Source organism: Cynoglossus semilaevis, chromosome 6 (genome assembly GCF_000523025.1).
Source record: "Cynoglossus semilaevis isolate Cse_v1.0 chromosome 6, Cse_v1.0, whole genome shotgun sequence".
NCBI lineage: Eukaryota > Metazoa > Chordata > Actinopteri > Pleuronectiformes > Cynoglossidae > Cynoglossus > Cynoglossus semilaevis.
This window is the reverse complement of record NC_024312.1, coordinates 9,067,351-9,088,052: the sequence shown is the minus strand read 5'-3', so window position 1 is coordinate 9,088,052 and position 20,702 is coordinate 9,067,351. Positions and strand designations below refer to the sequence as shown.

The following is a 20,702-nucleotide window of genomic DNA, read 5'->3' as shown; positions in this document are numbered from 1 at the left end:
ATGTGATGTCTAATATATATATATATATATCTGTGACATGTGAGATATATTCAGTCCATTGTCCACCTTTGTTGTAAAGGGTTTGGTTTTATTGAAATGATTTTTTTTTTTTAAATCTGACTTAAACTTAAGTAATCAGGAACTTGCACAGACACAGGAAGCTCCAACTGACAGACAAACTGAAGCAGGACACTGGGAATTAAACCTAAGATGAACTGAAATCACAAGCTCTCTGTCACAGTATTCTGCACTTCTGCATTTCCCTCAGCTCGTGTGTTATAATTCGTATCAACTACTGTAGATCCTCTGTAGTGAAAGAATTGAAGTTTTTGAGTTTGAAAATACATTTTCATTAGGAAAAAAAGTTCCACAGTCTGTACTGCTGATGTAAAATCGTGTGGTTTAATTTTGTAGGAGACCAATGAGCAGAAGCTGTTCAAGATTGCCAATGAGCTCCTGCAGACAGAGAAGGCTTACGTTACTAGACTGAATCTACTGGACCAGGTCAGTCACCCAGACCACGTCTTCAGTCAACTGGTCTTTTCACACGATGTTACGTGATAAACACAACGCAGTAGAGAAAACAGGATGTTGAGTTTCTGGTTGTACCAAACTTTTCACAGGTTTTCTGTGCAAAGCTGATGGAGGAAGCCAACAAGGGAACATTTCCTGTGGACGTAGTGAAGAACATCTTCTCCAACATCACCTCCATTAACACTTTTCACAGCCAGTTCCTGCTTCCAGATCTGGAGAAACGCATGGGAGAATGGTGAGCAGCAGCAGTGCACTTTTTTTTTTCATCCACGAGTGTCCTGTCCGTTTAAAAAAAAATACCAGCAGAACCCAGCACTGCTGCATATTTTCTGTAAACAAATCTCTGCCGTAGTGACACAGCTGTCTTTTGCTAACTGCAGGGGATCCACACCTCGAATTGGGGACATTCTGCAGAAACTCACACCCTTTCTCAAAATGTATGCTGAGTATGTGAAGAATTTTGACAAAGCCATGGAGCTGCTAAAACAGTGGACTGACCGTTCTCCACAGTTCAAGGCCATTATCCAGGAGATACAGGTAATGTGACAAAGAAAAATCGCAAATAGTCATATAATAGTCATAGTCAAATTGTGTGCAAAGGTTATTATTTTGTATATATATATATATATTTGTCTAATTTTCTGCACAGAGTCAAGAGGTGTGTGGCTGCCTGACACTTCAGCATCACATGTTGGAGCCTGTGCAGAGAGTGCCTCGATATGAGATGCTGCTCAAGGACTATCTGAAGAAGCTGCCGCAGGACGACCCTGACCGACGGGATGCGGAGAGTGAGCGTCTCGTAATCTCTGTTTTCTCACTTTTATTTATGTATTTAACTCGTCCTTGTTTCTAACCCTGTATTTTCTCTTCCAGAATCTTTAGAAATCATTGCCACAGCTGCCACTCACTCCAACAGTGCAATACGAAAATCTGTAAGATCACACGTCAGACTCGCCCCACTCTCAGCGAATCTATGAACGGTTAAAATTGAGTTAAAAGAATTATGTCTTTTTTTTTTTTTTTAAATTAGGAGAATCTGAAAAAGCTGTTGGAGATCTACGAGATGCTGGGAGAGGAGGAGGATATTGTTAACCCCTCCAATGAGTTCATCAAAGAGGGACATATCCTGAAGCTGGCAGCCAGGAATACTTCAGCCATGGAGAGATACCTCTTTCTGGTAAGACCTAATAGAAAATATCATCACAAGTGTCCTACTAGAGGCTGTGTCTATTTGGTGAAACTACTCCATGTCCTTCACAAGGAAATACTATATCTTACAATTGTCTTGGAAGACAGGGATTCGAACCCTTGCCCCCTGCACCATTGTCCACTGAGCCAACCAGCCCCATACTTGATACTTAGCAGAACAGAAGGTTAATGATGTAAACCCACCCCATTACCAAAACTACCAGATGATGTGATTAGGCTGTGGTTGTTTCTTATTAAGACCGAATGGCTCAGGTCTGCAGGGTATTGTCGTTTAAAGTGTGAAGTACCGATCTCTGTTTCGTTTTTTCCTCCTCAGTTCAACAACATGCTGTTGTACTGCGTTCCTAAATTTAGCCTGGGTGGACCGAAGTACACAGTGAGGACAAGAATTGGCATTGATGGCATGAAGGTTCTGGAAACAGCCAACGAGGACTACCCTCATACGTTTCAGGTGTCGGGGAAGGAGAGGACACTGGAGCTACAGGCTAGGTGAATACTTTTACTTAAGTAGCTGCAGTTTTATTGTAAGAATGTGACAATCTCACACCCTGTCTCACACTGAATGATGTAATTTGTTTACCGTAAAGTCGATTGTCACTTTTGGCTGGTGGACAGCGTAGATGAACACACCCAGAGTTCATGTTCAAATCCCTGATTTCCTTAAATAACCACCACTAACTGCCACGTTGGTGTAATTATAAAGTCATCAGATTCAAGTGCTTATTATGGCTGTTTTGTGTTTTCTCTCTCAGCTCAGAGCAGGACAAGGCAGACTGGATCAAGGTAAGCACGACTCAATCACTACGTTTTTGATTTATTTTTATTTTTTTCCATAATGAATATTTGAGCTTCATCAACGATATTTTTGGTGTTTTCTTCCCTCAGGCTTTCCGGCAGACCATCGAGGTCTTCCAGCAAAAAAATGAGTCCTTCAAGAATGCATTGAAAGATGCGGAGGAAGTATCGGTGAGTGTCGTCTGAAAGACGTGTCTTCAGGTTCTGAACATGTCAACCCTGACGCCCTGTCATACCGACTCTGATGGTTTTCACGTTCTTACAGAAAGCAGAGCTGGGGAAGCGAGCTCCCCGATGGATCCGCGACAACGAAGTGACCATGTGCATGAAGTGTAAAGAGCCGTTCAACGCTCTGACCCGGCGGAGACACCACTGCAGAGCCTGTGGCTATGTAAGAACGCAGCACAGTACGGCTTCATACATGATGCAGGGACCTGGGTTTTTCAGAAGTTTATTAAAAAATCCTTGTTGGTTTTGTAACTTAACTAGCAAAACAATCGACTCCTTTGTTTCTGTTTTTCTGGGTTTGGTCTCGTAGTGGAGAAAACATAGAATTTGACAAAAAGTTTACCACAAACTAAACAAACAGCTTCACCAGTGACTTGACATTTCCCTCTCCATTTTCTTTCTGGCCAGCATTACTTGTAGCTGATTACACACATGGAGAAATGAGAAATGTATTTTAAAAAAACACAATTTCAAAATTAAAGCTTTGGGACATAAACACTTTAACTTTTATGTTCTTATGAAAAGTTGCTCGACCATTTTTTTTTAATTTGTTGATATTCTCATGGACAATTGTAACACAAAAAATCAAATGAATTGTAGTGCAGCACACACTACACACACTATTTTTTTGCCAATAGCTTTTTTTAAGGAGACTTTTATTTTGAATCCAATTGTTTTTCCAGGTAAAATATTTTGCACATTTTTGTGACTTGTACCAAATGACTCGCAGCCATTACTCTTTGTGAACCTCTGTTCTAATTTACATTTGACCCAGAGCGGCCAGACAGGGGCAACTTAACAGTCACATGGGACCCTAGGGCAGACAAGGGCCGTACAGAGGGATATAAAACATTGAAGAGTCCTTAATTCTAGGGAACGTCTCTGTCATTGTCTGATCTTTTGACCTTTCTTTAACAGGTTGTGTGCTGGAAATGTTCAGATAATAAGGCAGCTCTTGAATACGACAGCAACAAGATGAACAAAGTCTGCAGAGACTGTTTCTCCATCCTGACTGGAGAAACCGTAGCAGAGGGCAAGAAGAAGGGCATCCTGGAGGTGAGGACTGGGTTTGGGTAATAAACGGCTATCAAACATCTGGGCAGTTCTCTGTAATCTATGAGATTTTTACAGCATGCTTTTTTAAAGGAAAAAAGTTCCTAAATATCACCTATGATCAGTTGTTTACTAATCTGCTTGAAGGCTGCCGTTTTGGCCCTGTAGTGTGTACACTGACTAAAAACAACAAACTTGACTCAGTTCTGGTTTTTACTGATTTAAAATGAGAGCTTTAGAGCTTTAGATTGATTGGGCTTTTAAAAACATTTTTATTGTTATTTTCCACTAGGATATAGTATTTTAGTCTTTCTCTGCATATTAAAACAAACCTTTTCAAGAACTTTTTCTCATTTTTTTCTTTATCTTTGTGCAGATCGAGGCGGCTCAGTTCACAGGCAACAGCATCATCTGTGGTTTCTTACAGTACTGTGAGAAAAACAAGCCCTGGCAGAAGGTGTGGTGCGTCATCCCTGAGAAGGAATGTCTGGTGTTGTATCTTTACGGAGCTCCACAGGTAACCTGGATATGAAATCACACGTTTAGGGTAAACATTGTTCACATATAGTGTTAATGTTAACTGTGTTCCTGACTACCAGGACGTTAAGGCTCAGAGTACAATCCCCCTGCTGGGCTATTCTGTGGATGACACCATCCGACCCACAGATGCTCCAGCCAGCTTCCGGATTTCTCAGTCAAAGTCCGTGCACAACTTTGCTGCAGAGTCTGAGGAGCTGAAGCAGCGCTGGCTGAAAGTAATTAGAGTGGCGGTGACGGGGGAGGTGCCAGAATGCCCGCAGATCAACGGCAGCAACACAAATGTGATGGACAGCAGCACACAAGAGGCAGCGACTGACAGCACATAAGGCCATTGTCTGCACACTAATTGCTGCTGTCTGTTTGCTCAAAAGAGATTTGGATCCTCTGCCATGGGCTGTATGAAGAGAATACAAATGCACCGTCTCTGTGGAGTATTGTGGAAGCTAATGGAAACCGAATCAGTGCTGGATAAGCTGCCTTTCTCCTTATTCTTCAGTTCTCCAGTATTACCCTGGAGCTTTTGGACAAAAAACATGTGATTTACAGTTAAAGCTGTGAGATATTACTAAAGGACATCTGTGGTACAATCAACACTAGAGCAGAGGGGCTTCAGGATTAAATCAACATCCCACAGACCTGCTCTATTACAGACGCCATGGACCTGTCTTCAAATTTGTTTCTATAACAGAAACAGTGAACTTCTAATAGAAAAGCATCTTCACTTGGTTCAAACACTGAGGATATGGCCCTGTGGTTAGGCTCACGATGGTCTACACTCCCTCTCTCATGCATGTGGGCGAAAGTGTCTGCGTTTTTTTCTCTCTTTTTTTTTTTTTGTCTCAGTTTGAGCATGACATTTAAGGTCATCTGTTATGTGAAACCAGATCAGCGTGCATCAGTTAAGGAACTGCTTTTAAACCTCAAACCATTGTATCTTAAGAAATACCTGGATTTCATTTTCATATATTTCGAAATGCAGATTAATTCACCTCAGTGCTATTGGTCACTCAGTCTTACAGCAGGCACTGGAATGCCACTTTCAGTGTTGCATTCCTCCCCGGCACAGTCAGCAGTGGAGGACAGATCTAAACTGAGTGCATCATGTAGGGCAGTTGTCAACAGCTTTGACTTAAATGGAGCACAATCTGAAATCTAAAGAGCTGGCGGCAGAATTGTACATTTGTTTTTTAAAGCTGTAATTATTATTTAAAAGTAATTTATATAAGATAAATCTGTCTGTTGGAAGCACAAAGTGTCTTTTCTGCCTCTAAAAAACAGTAAGCCAACGCTACGTGTTTCCTGAAATCATTTTTTGGACAATAACTCGACAAAGGCATTCATATTCTTCACTGACGTGTGACAACCAGTTTCTTGTGGTCACCTTTGAACTCAGTCCCCATCAGTGTTAAAAAAACAAGACCACACAATTTACCTGTCAATTTTAAAAAGATTTGAATGTATCCTGATATTTCTGTCCTTTTATTCTCTTTCTACGTAAATAGAGAATCTAAGCACTTTACAGACTTTTAAAGTGTACCTTCGGAGAGATAAAGCAGATTCATTTAGTCTATAGTCATTTAGGTTGTTTTTCAACGTAACGCTGAGCAATCTGTCATAAACTCTTCTGAAGTTTTGCTTGGTCATTTTTAGCTTTTTTTTTATTTACATTGACTCAGCTGACATGCTTTTGGAAATAGTGATGTTGTGACAGAAAAAGCTGAGAAATCCTATTGACAAATGTAAAAATATAAATGATGACATTAGTCTGAATAACGAGCTCAGTGAAAACTAAGTTTTTTACGGAAGTTCCTCAATTTCATGTCAAAAGGCAAAATAACTCAAATTGGTACAAACCTTAATTTAGACCATTATTTGTAACAATGTTATTTTTGACAACCAATTAAGATGTAATCTTTTGACTAAAATGCTTCTAACTACACTTGAACATGTTCACTCTGATTGGGTCTTTGTTTGCATGTCCTGCCTTACAGCCAACAAACATACCTCTGATGGCCCTCGTCCTCACTTTAGTGTACATGACGAATGCCAACTCGACGTTGTCTGTTACTGTTTTCTTGAGTTATGTTTTCATTGGTTGACTTATACAAAAATATATTAACGTCTATTAGTTTTGCCTTTAAGAAGTATAATTCAACAAATGTAACACTAATTAGGAGTTACATATTAAGTCATTGGTCTGAGTGAACAAGACAAGAATTTACCAGACATAGAAAATGTTTATTTTCACAAAAAGAAAAAAAAAAATCAATTTCAACAAGCACATGTAAAACATTCGTTCAATGTGTTCTCATTAGTTCTACTTGCCCAGTGTCAGGTCTAAATTCATGAGCATTGGTCACATAGAAAGCATTATCAGATTTAACAATGTTAGCATACCATAGTAATCAAAGACAAGAGTTGTACTAGTCAGTAAAAAGGGAAGTGAGGTGCACAAAAAAAAGCAAAAAGACTGAAAAAGTTCCTTAATAGTTTTTCATGACTCATCGGGGCCAGGGTTCCAATTTAGAAACTCTTGGTCTTGTTTTTTTTGTTCTTGTACAAATGTCTCAGCTTTTGGTATGTTGGAGCAGACCGCGGATTCTCCGAACTAGGGCCTGGATGAAGGTGTAGCGGGAGCGGACTTGGCTGTACAGGCCCTCCACCTCCAACAGCTTCCTCTGCAGCACTTCCCCGAAACCTGCGACCATGTCACTCTTAAGCTACTCTCACACACACACACACACACACAAAATACAGTGAAATGAGGAACAATGCCGAAACAGAGTTTCACGTGTGGTTGAAGAGATGAAACGCTTACTTCTTATTTTAAAGGCCATTTCAGATGACTGAGTACACTTTGAAATTAATGCACTTAAACTAAATTATTTAACAGAATGTAGTTTTAAGACCTTAATTTATTAGAACAATGTCCCCAAAAAATTACATAGCATTTTTTAAATAATTTAGAAATAGTTGCCAGAAACACACTTCACTTACTTACAATTTTAATCGTTTGAGGACTGAAGATACCATAAGTCAACAGGTGGAGTTTTGCATATTCTTGCCATTGAAACATATGAGCTGCTGAACAGCACATGGTCACAGTTGTCTGATTTCTATCTTAGTAAAAAGAGACCTGCAGTACCTGCCCTGTGCGGAAAAAAGCTGTTTCTAGAAAGCTGTTTTTAGAAAGGGAAATTTCTTGTGTCTACCAGAATTTCACTTTCACAATTCACTTAATTTTTACTGTAGTTCAAAACAGGTCTACATTATTTGTTATTTTGTGCTAGTGTGCAGCAGGCACCTTTTTATTATGTTTTTTTCAGTGAAAATACTGTTTTTGTCTGTAAAATAAATGCTTATGTCTCCCAAACACATTATATATTATTGTACTTTCAGGGTGTAGACTAAACTGAAATGGGCTTTTGTTAAAGAAAGACCTTTCGAGAAAATATGCACTGTCATCAGCACTTTCTTACCAGGTCCAAGTCTTGTTGGCTGACTCGCGACAGTCCACGGCTTGCACTCGCCTGCAAATCTCCAAATGAATCTGTAGTAGAATTCAGAATAATAATAATAATCAAAAATCAACTCTATTTCATCAGAAGTCTTTAGAAAATTAAAATAAATTCAGTACTTCATAAATTTTTTGGTGTTTTAGTTTAGGAGGAATTTAACTATTTAAGTGAGATGCGATTTACTTCAATATATTTTCTTACCGTCAGTGAAGCGGGATCGAACCAAGCTTGCTCCAGATAACAGAGAGTCTTTGGGGTCAGTCGGAGTACAATGCAAAAGGTAGTACTCAAGGTGGCGCCACAACACAAACAAACATGTCTCTACAACATCTGACAGACAAATGGGTCAAGGCATTTAAGACAAAAGTCATGTTTTTACTCTTTAAATCACACTACAGTTTTGGATGGTGGGAGGTGAAAACCTGCAGTTGCCAAGTCATGGACACTGTGTTGTTTTTCGGTTGAGTATTTACTATTAGTCCTGTCATTGTGATGCTAACAAGGACCAAAGGATACAGGAGCAGAGGGCCAACAGCTTGGCTCTGTTGTTGATCAGCTGGACCAGTCGTCTCTTGGCGAGCAGACTTCTATGGACGGAGGAGATTTTCTCTACACCTCCTGAGCCTGACACCAAACCATGGCACAGCTACAAAGGCAAGAATGAACAATTTACAAAAACAAGCTTTTTTTTTTTAAAGCATTCCAGAAGTTGACAAATTGAATCAAAACTCCTGTATCTTCACCTCTTTCAGCTCTTCAGGAGGCAGCTGATCCAGGTTCTGCAGCTTATCTAGGCTCTGTCTGTGACTCTGGTGAAACCTGAAGAAATCTGCAGTACTGGTCTTCAACAGGTACAGAACCAGACCCAGACTGGGTGCTCGGGAATAATTCATCAAGGGCAGAGAAGAAGAAAGATCTTAAAAAATAAGATGACAATGTACATTTATTAACAATAACAATAGAAATAGACACAGAGGTCAAATTTTTGCTTTTCTGCACTGTGGGAAAAACTTAACTGACCTGTGCGTCCTCCATCTCTGCCAGCTGGCTCACTGCCTACAGGGGTGAAGAGGCAGATGCTGAACTGAGCTTGGGTGGAGCTCTGCAGCAGCAGAGTTTGGCAGTACTCCATTATGTTGGCACACACCTGGAAATAGCAGAACCCACCTTTTAGGTCAGGAAAACTGCAGAACTGATGACTGAGCACAAGTATAGCTGAATACAGGCCTCCACCTGATGTTCCAGTAGCTGTAAATTAATACACACTAACCTCTTACAGATACAAGACACACAATTTCTAAAAAAATAACCACCTTTGTAATCTAAATTATTCGCAAAATTGATTTATATTTAAAAAGTCAAACCTGCTGCATGGCCACCTCCATGTCCTCTCGTCGTTCTGCTGACTCTCCAGGTGAAGCGATTTCTGCCTGCTTCAGTAATCTCTCTCGCTCACTTCCCACCAGACAGGAGAGCAAAGACAGACAAAGACGCTAAAAGGTAGAAGGACATTTTTAAACTTGCTGTGCAAAAAGATAAATAAGTTTATGGTAAAAGTCCAAAAAAAAAATTAAATTGAAAAGGATTTTACCTGGAATCTGTTGATGTGACCCTGGAACTCCATGATGGCTGCACTGTTCACATCTCCACCAGCCTGTAAAACACCTGACAAAATAAACACTGATTTGTACATTTTTATTTTCACTGATGTTGTACATTGTGGAATTTGAAGGTATGCCAGGCAAGGTTAAAAAAAATTAGTGTCCTTTATTTCTGTAATGATAATTTTTTACCTGGCAGAGCCGTCTTACTGATGATTCCTGTTACCAAAGACAGCACCTGCAAAGCTCCCATACTCAGATCATGTGAGCGCAACAGAGACTGGATGGTGTCTGCATGGACTATGAGCCACTGAAGAACCTAAAAGTACACGAGCAAATACAAGTAAAGGTGACAATACTTAATCATTTTATTTGGTCCCAGTGCGCAATGATTTAGAGTCTGTTGTCTTTTAATAAATAAACGCTTGCCTGTGCTGCCCCCTGCTGGTGGTTCATGGTGGTGGAGGTCAGAATAACCTGGAATAGCCTCAGAGTTGGTATGAGGATCTGTCTATAGCGGTCCATAGGACTGGGGATGAAGCCTGATCCGTCCCTCATCACTCTGTCAATTACAAACAAATATAGGATATATCAGAAGTCTGAGTGATGGAAATCAAATATTGAAAATATTGAAATATTTTTAGGGAATAGGATTTCCAATATTCCAGTGAATGTCAGTGTTTTCTTCCTACAGTACTATGTTACAAACACAACAAGACACTGTCAATTCATCAGACCCCCACCTGTGTGCATCACTGTCAGGTACCATGTCAAACACCTGACACTCAATTAAATGAGCCACTAGTCCACAGCGCAGCAGCTCCACAGCTCCTTGGCTTGTCTTGGCCACACGAGTGAGCAAAGCCTGTAATTACATGTTGAAACTGTTTAATATCAGGACTGTCAAATCAGCAGGACAGTATTGGGAGGAGGATTACTGGAGCACATCTCACCATCTTGCTCTCGTAGATGTAGAGAGGTTTAAGTAGGGGCAGCTGAGGCGTGAGCAGACTCTGCAGGGCGACATCGTCCTGTCTCAGGCTCTCCACCAGTGACCGCAGGTAGCCACTGTTGCAGGCATAAAGCAGCCACTGATTCTGACGATCTATAGACAGAATTCTGTCCAGCACTGCCAAGGCCAGCATCTGAGACACAGGAAGAAACACCAGGGACATCAGAGGAGACACATTTGAAGTGTCCAGAGGCCTCGAGTTCTACTCTGGTAAGAACAAAATATGTATGCATGACTCTTACTCTGCTAAACTCATGGCCGTCACAGGCATCTCTACACACAACCTCCATGAGAGACTTCCCGTAACTCTCAATGATAGCAAGATTTTCTCTCTGAAGTTTGGAGAAGCCATCTTCAGGAGCGGTGAGTCGTTCCCACATTGCCCTCCCAGCTATATGACAGAGAGAGAGAGAGAGAGAGTTTTTTTATTTTTATATTTAAAAATAAATAAGCCATTACAAATGTAAAATAATGCTGCACCTGTCTGGAGCGTATCTGGTTCATCTGGTTTCTGGGCAATTTGCAGGTAGTAGAGCAGAGAGCCATACAGATGAGCACGAAGACGCTGGTATCCACCTCCTTACAGAAAATTAAAAAAACAAATATCATGGGATTGTGTTAAATACCAAAAACACATGTACAAGTTTGGCGTACACTAACCAGTACAAAGTATAAAGTCCAGAAGCTTTCTTAGGATCAGGTGCAGGGCGGAGTTGGCGATGGAAGCAAAGCCGGAGGAGGTTTCTAACCCCAGGCCCTGCTGCTGCTCAGAGAGAACTGACTGACTGAGGTGGGCTGTCAGGGTAAAGACTGCACCTGCAACGATGGGCATCAGTTCCCCTGCTGCATCCTTGGACAACACCTGTGTCACATAGAAGTACATATTAACTTTGTAATTATAACAATTATTCAATTTATCTTGCTTATTTATAAATGACAGCTTTGACTGATAAGTCAGTTTTCTTTTTGTTTTTATTCTAAATGCTTTTTTTTACTAACTTTATCATGCAGGTCCAGCAGCAGGTCTCTGATAATAAGTTGTCTGTCGTCAGCAGGTATCAGATCTGCAGGGCAGGCAGTGAGCAGAGTCTCCACCAGGTTCCTCCAAGACTGCAGCACATGTCTCTTTGCAGTTAGACTCCGGCGGACAACATTACGTTCAACCACGTGTTGCAGGATTGAGTTCACCTCCTAGAATCAACACAGTGGAAGACACGGTACATCAGTTTTGCTTGAAAATTTAAAGAATTAACTATATGGAATATGGAGAAGTCATTGGCAGCCCAGTGGAATGCTTTAACTGTGTAATTAAACCATCTTTCTTTTTAAACTATCTCACCTCCATTAACATTGGCCTCTGTCCGATGGCGGCCATTCCTTGCAGGGCGTTCACCTCAGCGACCAGCACTCTGTGTAGCAGCTGTGAGGAACATCATATTACACGATAAAGGACTTTGAAATTAAGACGAAAAAAAATAAAAAATTCCAACAGTTAAAAAATGTACACGTTCTACCTTAACATTGCACACATTATGTCCTTGCTCATTGACATGCTCGCAGTTGGAGATGACTTGCTCAATCTGAGTGCGCTCAAAGAAATCCAGCTGCAGAAGCTCGGGCATTGTCTGACTGAAATCGATGGCATCGAGTACACTCAACAGCTTTCTTCGCACTGATGGGAACAAACAAGAAAGGAATTTATTAGGTTTAAAGGAAAACTATGAGGATTATAAAGGATGGAAGGTTTTTTTTTGTTTTTTTTAAACAAACCTTTAGAAACCGTGTCAAAATGCAGGAAACCACTAACAGATCTGTTCTCTTCCTCCATTCCAGACTCACCATCAGCTGAAAAGAATATTTATCACAATTTTATTTATCTATATTTGCAAAGTGCTTTATATTTGAAGTACAGCAAGATTTTTTATGTCCTTAAAAAGTTTGCATTGAACAGATATTGTAATCATAAGCATGGTACAGCACTCACCCGTATGCTGGGGGTGTGGCTGGTCATCTAGCAGGAGGCTGACCAGACGTTGTGTGTGTGACCGCTGGCGGTTTAATGATGTGACCCTCAGCTCTATGGCAGCTGTTTTCATGAGCCATGACATCTGAGAGAGGGAAGCGATCTGGTTACCTGTGGAGAAGGACAGAAGATTCATTATTTAGAAAAACAATCACTGCTTTCTATTAACAAACCAAATGTTTGTACTAATAAGCATCACCAACTGTCTAGTTATCTGGTCTATATTTTCCTCATCTGCATAATACAACCACACATTATCAGAGCTATTGTTACTGTGTTCTGCCTTAATCTGATTTTAATACCTTTTCTTCGCCACACCCCAATGCCATAACGTATTATTTATTATCTTTTAGGAGATCAGCCAAGATCTTAAACTCACTGGGGAGACTGAACGGCAAATGTTGGAGGTGAGAGAACAAGAAGTCCTGGCTGGTCCTCAGGTAACGCATGGTAGGTTCAGACGTATCTGGGCAGGCACACAGCTGGTAGATCACCTACCAGATTGAAGAAAATAACAGAAAAACACCCCACTTGATTTATATTGTTAACATCAATATACTTTAAACATTGTACAACATGCAAAACTAAAACAATATTGCATCAATCATCTTTTAAGCTATAAAGTGTACCTGGTAGCAAAGCTCAGCCAGGTGTGGGGCCTGCTGAGTGAGGACAGGTCCAGATCTCTTCTCTGTCCCTTTTTGCAGCAGACTCAGGATCGCATGCAAGCAGCTCCGTGGACATCCCAACACACCTACAGGACAGAACACACCAACAAGTCAGCATACTGTTTCTTATCTGTTATATCTGACTTAAACATATAAAACTAAGCATGTCAGTAGTTGAGGTTTTGATCCAACCTGGATCCTGGAGGTTAGTTGAGCCCACAGGTTTCTTGACTTCGTAACCCAAAAGATACAGTGCCAGGTTTGGTGCCTTGAGCTCCAGGGATGTGATAAGCAGGTTCAAAATATGGATTTGGGTTTCATGTCGAACTGTTGCTAGCCTTCTCTGCTCATCTGATTCTGAAAGAAGATTAGGCTAGTCAGCATGAGATTAAAGGTGGCAAAAACTACGATGGACTATTCAATGCAACAGTTTACGTTACGAAACATTTAAACTAAATCCCTGCAATAATTAACACATATCTCACCATCTACTTTCTCCGTCACTTCCTCTGCATCCTCATTGTCCAAACATTGCACAAAGCCAGCCATCAGTTTGACGCTCACAGTCTGAGAAAGAGAGACAATGCTCCATTGAATGTTTCCCAAGCTTATATTGCAAAATTAACTTTTTCATCACAGGTTAGTTTTAGTCCATCATGTTTCTATGTGGTAGATCAACACTGAGTATTTTTTCATCTTTATTGTCGTGACACAAAGAAAATAACAGCAATTTAATCTGATTAAATTCACATATTAATTGTCACAACAGCTAATTTGCATTTACCTGATCATGTGTGAAATCTCCCACCAACCTAATCTGAATGTTTGGGTAGATGGCAACACGGCGTAGGATTTTGGCACTTTGGAAGGCAGCTTCTGGGTCAGAGCTGTTGTGATAAAGAAACCTGCAGAAGACAAACGTGAATCTCATGATTTTGTGCAACATTCCTGGAATCTGACCCTCTTACAAATTAGTATAATAGATAAAACAGTAACATCATAATGCTCAGTAAAAAGCTACATCATTTAGTTAAACTATAGCACGCAGTACTGTAGAGACCAATGGGTGACTCAGTCTACCTGGCAATGGTGACGATATGATCGGCTCTTCGTGTTTGAGGACTGACCCCCTGAAGCAGCTGCTCCAATGGCGAGACCAGCATAGAATCCTGGCTCTCCCTGAGGAGATCCATGAAAACTGCCTCCTTCTGCAGAACCAGGTCGAACAGACACAGGCAATGCAACACTGCTGACTCCAAATGTTTCTTACCTGACGAGGGGCAGTAATCAAAATTCATTTTAAAAACCTACACATACAGCTGGATCTTTATTCACTCTAACTGTAACAGTGTTACGTGTGTCTCACCAGGGAATGGTGCATAAGTGTCCAGCTGGCGTACACCTTCCTCCAGGAGGCTGAGGCAAAGGGCCAGAGTTGGGGAGTCATTGAGCAGATGGAACATAATACTGTGGCCGGGGGGCTTATGGGCAGGGACCTGCTCACCCTGTAGCTCAACCATCTCCTGAACAAAGTCTGAAGGATGAGGCTCATAGTCACGCAGCAGTTTGTGAAACACCTCCAGAACAGAGTCTGCAACCTCCCACTGAGTGATGACAACAGGGGGAAAAGAAATCAGAACAATGAACGAGTATTTCGATTAATAGCAAACATACACACTATAATTACTTCCATACAACTGGTAATGAAAATAAGATGAGCCCTGTACCTTCTCCTCTGGGCGACGGTAGGCTCTTGTGGGGAAAGGGAGGAACACAGAATCTCGCAAGAAGTTAAGGTATGGCTGAAATCCTGGAACACGTAGCCCAGCTCCCAGATTAACAGGCAGGCTGCTCTCCACCAAGGTGCTGATTAAATGACAGAAGCTCCGTGTCAGAGGGTACTCTTCACAGCTGGACTCGATCTCATTCAGCTCAACCTAAAAGAAGAAATATTAAAACAGAACGTTTGTCAGTTATTATCATTTACAAATTATCTTGTGTTATAAAAAGATTACCCCCATGTCAGTACTTAGAATTTCCAGACAGTGTAAAGTCTTGGATTAGTGGAGAAATTACACATGCAAGGCTAGGTTTTTACTGCTACAGAAAAATTCTATTAGGTAGTTTAATGGCAAACACTACCATTAAAATCCCTTACCCTGTAGAATTTGTTGTTGGTCAATGTAAATACACTATGCTGAAATACTACTAAACCGGTACTGTAACTCTATTATTTTAACAGGTTAATTGAAATAAATTGACCCACCTCGATTCCAGCTGCTTGTCTCTGTCCTGGAGCTCTAACAGTCTGGAGAATCTGTGGCAAAAAAACAAAAAAAAAAGTTTTAGCTGTGACAAAACATATAGAATAAAATCTGTCGTAATATTATAGACATTTCTTGTTGAACTTTCTGGATTTAACAGCAAAAGAATAATTAACTCTACATCCTCTGTCATGTTTTTTAAGGTCACCTGTGTGTACTCCAGTGACTGCCACAGTGATGCAGCAATCTCTGGTGACTTTCCAAAGGCAGCCAGGCAGTTCAGGAGCTCTGCCTTCAAGACGGGTGGAACACTGCACTGTAGTAATCCCAGCATCACTATAACTGGTGTCCACTGAGGATGTTCACATAAGGCCAGTCTGGCATTTTCACTCTGAGGTTAGAAAATATCTTACTGTTAAGGTCTGACATTGAAACAAACTTGATCTTGTGTAAGTTGCCTCATACCCATGATATAATCTTGGTGAGCAACTGCAAAAACGAAGTGAGTCCTTCCAGCTCTCTTTGAGTGATGCCCCTCAATGGTGGGTGTCGGTACTGCACTGCATCCGGATTTGGTAGATCTCTCCGTAGGTTCTCATGATACAGCATCAGTGAATGAAAGAAATGTTCCCAGGACACAGGGCTGCCCGAAACTCCCTGAATGTTGTCACCTAAAATACATTTAGTGATAGTAATTCTAATGAGCATGGACAATATGTAATTATTTAGGATTTGAAGTTCAATTGTCAAAAATTGATCGTAATTGTAAACCATTCACTGTAAACCAAACCAAAAACTGTAAATATCTGCATTTTAATATTAGGGCAACAGTGTGTTCTTACTGTGTGTGGTTCCATTAGTTTTCAATAGGCTAAAGCAGTAGTGGGCACACTGTGGGCCATTTGCAAGGCCTTTAAGCATGTGGAGATAGGAGATGTAGAGTGTTGAGGGCAGAAGATCTCCCATTTGTCGCACAAACTTGGACAACACCACCTAAACACAAAATGGAAAAGCAGTATAACATTTATAAATATCTCAAAACAGTAATGTTTCAAAAATTCCAATTAACTGTTTTTTAATGCTTCAGTATACCAGAACATATTGCGTTTTACCTGCTTATGCGGAGGCCTCTGCAGAGCCATTCCCAGGTAGGATCCCTGTAGAGAAGTGTGTTGGAGAGACTCTGTGGGACACCAGAACTCCAGACCCAGTTCCAGTCCAAATGAGTCTTTGCTATAAAACTCCCCTATCTGAACAGACAAACCACAACAAATACTATTACAACGTCTGACTGAACTAAAAAGTTGATGATTTATTCACTGAAGTTGAGACCTCAACTTCAGTGAATAAAAAACACACAAAGTAAGAGTTGTACAGTAAATTACCAAAAAAGTAATTTTTTGGTAATTTTGGTAGAGGTTTGATTCTGCACTTAAGTGAATAAAAGACACACAAGGTTCATTAGGTGCTCCAGGTCTTTCCGCAGGGATGATGGAAGTTCACTATCCATCTGTAGAGACATGTGCACCAGCCGGGCATCCTCATCAGCACGGTTGCGAAGCTGTTTCACCTAGAGAGAAAACACAGTCAGATATTTATCATAAGAAGAACAATATCAAAATCTAATCTAATCTAATAGTTAATCAGAGTATAATTAAAACAAAAATAAATAATAATAATAGTGGCACCTTCATTGGCATAAGTGCCAGGAAATCCGTGATAAGTGAATGGAGCCGACGGATGTAAAACTCTTCATGTGCAAAACTCTCACATCCCAGCATGCCTTCCTTTATGAACAGAAAGACATCTCCCAGCAGAGCCTGGTCAGTCAGGGCCTCATCTGCCTCTGTGAATTCTACAAGAGCTGCACAGACCCAAACAAACTGTATTAAACACATTTGTCCTCCAGGACAACTGTTATTACTGCAGGTTAGATAAAGTATAAAGTAAAAAGTAAATAGAAAGTCTTACCAGAACCTTGTGGCAGTTGGGAAAGGACCCTAAGGGACAGAGCCCATGCCAGTCGACACACTGCCTGAAGCCCCGGAAGTCTCCATGGTTGGTCCGCCATGAGACGACTGTGTACTGCACCAACGTACTGTCTCTCAGTCAACAAGGGCAGTGCCTGGAGCAGATCTGTAATGGCAGAGATAATCCTTCAGGAGATGCTGCGGTGAAGTACAGACTTAAACAACTCACTGCTTTAAATGTAGATTAATTTGTTTTTGTTATCCAATCATTGAATTCAACTATAGAGGTGTACACTGTACACTACGTTTTAGGTTATTATTCACCTTCTCTATCTTCAGTCCCTTGTTCAACAAAGCTGACGTCTAAGCAGTACAGCAGGGCCATAACCAGAGCCAGGTTTACACTGTGCAATGAGCCATCAGCCTGAGCTGTCACTGTTTCCAGATGGCTGATGAGAGCCAGAGTGTCATCTTTAGTTAGGGGTGATTGGCAGGTCCATGAAAACAAGCTGTCAGCCAGCACCTGTCTGCATTCATTGATTAGGTAGGAAACCTGGCAACAAGATTGGAAAGTAAGTTATGTTCATAATTTTTGGTATATGTTTCTTTGGAAGAACAAACCAAATGCACCTACCTCTTTCCTGTGCTTTTCATTACCAAGGCCTCGTTCTTTTTGAAGCTTTTCAAATTCACGTGTAACACTAATCTCTGACATCAAGTTTAGGATACGCTTGGTCAAACCTTGGCTCATCAGCTCATCTGTAAAACGAGTTGTCAGGGCCACCAACTCCACACTAGAAGAAAATATGTAAGACAATAATGGATACAGTAATTATTTGAGTAAAGAGGGTTATCAAAACATCCACATACTTTTATAAGCATTTATCACACCTACAAAAATAAATTACCTTAGATTCAGGGTAAAGGTTTTGCCATGGCGTGATTGAATGAGTGTCTGCAGAGAGTTGGCCACACAAAGCTTTCCATCCCAGTAAAGCAACACAGCTACCAGTCCTCGAGTCAGCCCAGGAAAATATGGCTGCTGCTGCTCACCTACATGAGAACATTTAATTTAGTGAATTCACACTTTTGTTTTGGGGGAAATAGTTCAGTAATATGTATACTATATATAAACTGATGAAGCCAAAATGTTTAATGCGTGATGTTTTTGCTTTTGTATTATGTGTGGAATACTGGTCTTTTGGGTTGTTGCTATGTTTACTCGAGAGAACTGCATATATCTACTGTATATCTTTAACTTTTTGAAGTACAAGTGTTTGAGGCACTATAAACAAAATTTAATAACTCAAAAAAAGGCAACTTCACCCGCTAACAGTAGCTCCAATGCTGCCAACTCTCCAATATCAAAGAGGTCACTCAGGATGAAAGCCTCTGTCAGAAGCTGCTCAGGAAGCAGCCGAGACCCCTGTTGACCCTGAATGGCAATGCCGTCAGTGCTGGCTTTGCGCACTTTTTCCCTCTGTTCAGCACTTTTGGGCTTGAAAAACAAACAAACAAGGGGAACTTAAGAGTACAGTCTTAAAATAGCAACTTAAATCAAATCGGAAGATGTTTGCTGAACTGTCTTCCTCAGTTGTTTTGCTATTGTCCCTGGATGGTACTCATTTTTACATAACCAAAAAATAAAACTCAATACAAAACTCAATACTAAAAGTTTGATGTTTAAATATTGAGGTAAAGTTACCAAACATAAATAAGTGTTTAAGGTGGTGTATATCATAGTCAAGCAATATTACAAATGATCATGTCAACAAACCCAGACTTGTAGAGCGAATATAAGGCATGATCCTAGTAGAAGCCCAATGTAACATCAAGAAAGGTTAACGCGGCATTGTAAAGTTAATATGTTGGATATGCAAACGTGGTAATGTTCTTATCAACATTCAACATCTTACCGGGTTCTTAAAAAGTGACAAAAAGTGTGGTTTATGCTTTTTGAGCTGCAAATCTAAAAGATGGACACTCTCTGACTGTCTCTTCAACAAGGCTCCATCCACCGTCTCCCAGAGCTCCTTCAGTGGCCGCCACAGACTGGCTCCTGGATAAAAATGTATTTAAAAGTTTTGTTTACACAGCTACACAAACCATAACTTTTAACACTGCCATTGTGTCAATATTTAAATAATTATTATATAACAATTTTAAAAAGCTATATGACAACTTAAGAAATTAAAACTGGTTATCTTGTTCTATTATCTACAGTGTGTGTATGTGGCGATATAATGCAGTAGCTTAAATGTGACCATTATTTTAATATTTTAAGTGGCAGAAACGAGCCATAGTTGTCATTTCAAGTCTTCGGCCAAACCAAATGCTCACATTTTTTGTATTGTACGGATTCTAATATTTTGTGGACCACACGATAAATCAGAAAATAAGCATGTGCTTATCCAAACACGAAAATAAGATGGCATTTCGGTTCAAAGTGGGTGTGTAGTGGTAATGATATGGACAAGTGAGGTGCTTACTTTTATATTTAGATAAACATTAATATTCGTATTCTGTTTATTTTGACCAAGAAAACTTGAACAAGTCGTAACGTGTCTGTCAATGTTTTTAAGAAGTAGCGTAGAGTAAATATGCAGACCAGGCTATGTTAGCTTAGCAATTCGCAGGCTGAAGTTGAAATTACCATTACAATAACAATTGATGCAGTCTGTTTAGAAAGCTGACACAACGTATGTGTATATCCGGTTTCAATGGAAATAGTTAACAGCAATTATTTGAGATGAACGCAATTTTGAAACGGAATGAAAAAACGTGTTTCATACCCGAATTTACCGCCATCTGTGCCGCCATGATACACTCACTCAGTGAGACCGAAAGAAGCTGCCTGTGTGAAATATAAGAGTTTTACATACACGTTCACATGTGGATTGTAAATTCTGGAGAAAAACAAAAATTTGAAATAAATTTGTATGATCAGAGATTATGTTAATCACAAATGAAAAAGTTTAAATCCTGTATAATTATTCAGGCGAGGTCCTAGGACCAATGAAGCAATACATTATTGTACCTTTAACAGCCCATAATTTAACATATTATGGGCATGTTTGTTAATACAAACGTTCAATTTAATATATTAGATATTTTATAGCTATTAAAATTTAATCTCAATCAATTAAAATTTATATAACGATATTGAACCTCGGTGCCAATACACGGAACTAGCTTTTGGTTCTGCCCTGTGTCCGTCCGTACGGTTTTGAAGTTACACCCAAACACCCATGCCAATTTGACAGCGTTGAGTCGTGACCGCTGCAAAG

At 40.2% G+C, this 20,702-nt stretch overlaps 2 protein-coding genes across 11 annotated transcripts in view; one reads left to right on the top strand and one right to left on the bottom strand.

The window, feature by feature from the left end:
• The window catches only part of fgd4a (FYVE, RhoGEF and PH domain containing 4a), a 39,626-nt gene extending 33,322 nt beyond the window's left edge, over nucleotides 1-6,304 (top strand). For all 10 annotated transcript variants that reach the window (XM_025056269.1, XM_025056270.1, XM_017032979.2 and 7 more), the window contains 13 exons: nucleotides 415-504; nucleotides 624-769; nucleotides 915-1,071; nucleotides 1,184-1,322; nucleotides 1,408-1,466; nucleotides 1,565-1,711; nucleotides 2,060-2,232; nucleotides 2,496-2,526; nucleotides 2,629-2,709; nucleotides 2,804-2,929; nucleotides 3,685-3,822; nucleotides 4,196-4,336; nucleotides 4,419-6,304. In XM_025056269.1, coding sequence (XP_024912037.1) covers nucleotides 415-504; nucleotides 624-769; nucleotides 915-1,071; nucleotides 1,184-1,322; nucleotides 1,408-1,466; nucleotides 1,565-1,711; nucleotides 2,060-2,232; nucleotides 2,496-2,526; nucleotides 2,629-2,709; nucleotides 2,804-2,929; nucleotides 3,685-3,822; nucleotides 4,196-4,336; nucleotides 4,419-4,685 — 1,695 coding nt within the window. In that variant the 3' untranslated portion in view covers nucleotides 4,686-6,304. The remainder of the gene's footprint in view (nucleotides 1-414; nucleotides 505-623; nucleotides 770-914; nucleotides 1,072-1,183; nucleotides 1,323-1,407; nucleotides 1,467-1,564; nucleotides 1,712-2,059; nucleotides 2,233-2,495; nucleotides 2,527-2,628; nucleotides 2,710-2,803; nucleotides 2,930-3,684; nucleotides 3,823-4,195; nucleotides 4,337-4,418) is intronic.
• Nucleotides 6,305-6,576: 272 nt separating this feature from the next.
• Nucleotides 6,577-20,682, bottom strand: nup205 (nucleoporin 205). The gene is made up of 43 exons (XM_008311835.3): nucleotides 20,584-20,682; nucleotides 20,208-20,269; nucleotides 19,332-19,474; nucleotides 18,742-18,913; nucleotides 18,324-18,468; nucleotides 18,050-18,209; nucleotides 17,740-17,968; nucleotides 17,417-17,581; nucleotides 17,134-17,309; nucleotides 16,899-17,015; nucleotides 16,558-16,695; nucleotides 16,288-16,438; nucleotides 15,911-16,116; nucleotides 15,654-15,836; nucleotides 15,448-15,498; nucleotides 14,909-15,118; nucleotides 14,548-14,785; nucleotides 14,262-14,451; nucleotides 13,966-14,086; nucleotides 13,667-13,748; nucleotides 13,374-13,538; nucleotides 13,143-13,267; nucleotides 12,893-13,007; nucleotides 12,475-12,624; nucleotides 12,261-12,335; nucleotides 12,005-12,162; nucleotides 11,830-11,910; nucleotides 11,490-11,681; nucleotides 11,151-11,352; nucleotides 10,971-11,069; nucleotides 10,733-10,881; nucleotides 10,432-10,623; nucleotides 10,222-10,343; nucleotides 9,908-10,040; nucleotides 9,671-9,797; nucleotides 9,469-9,542; nucleotides 9,242-9,370; nucleotides 8,898-9,024; nucleotides 8,621-8,793; nucleotides 8,394-8,523; nucleotides 8,079-8,207; nucleotides 7,839-7,909; nucleotides 6,577-7,079 (listed from the first exon to the last, which is right to left on the bottom strand). The coding sequence occupies exons 2-43, from the start codon at nucleotides 20,233-20,235 to the stop codon at nucleotides 6,927-6,929; spliced, it is 5,976 nt and encodes a 1,991-aa protein (XP_008310057.1). The 5' UTR covers nucleotides 20,236-20,269; nucleotides 20,584-20,682; the 3' UTR covers nucleotides 6,577-6,926.
• Between the last annotated feature and the right edge of the window lie 20 nt (nucleotides 20,683-20,702).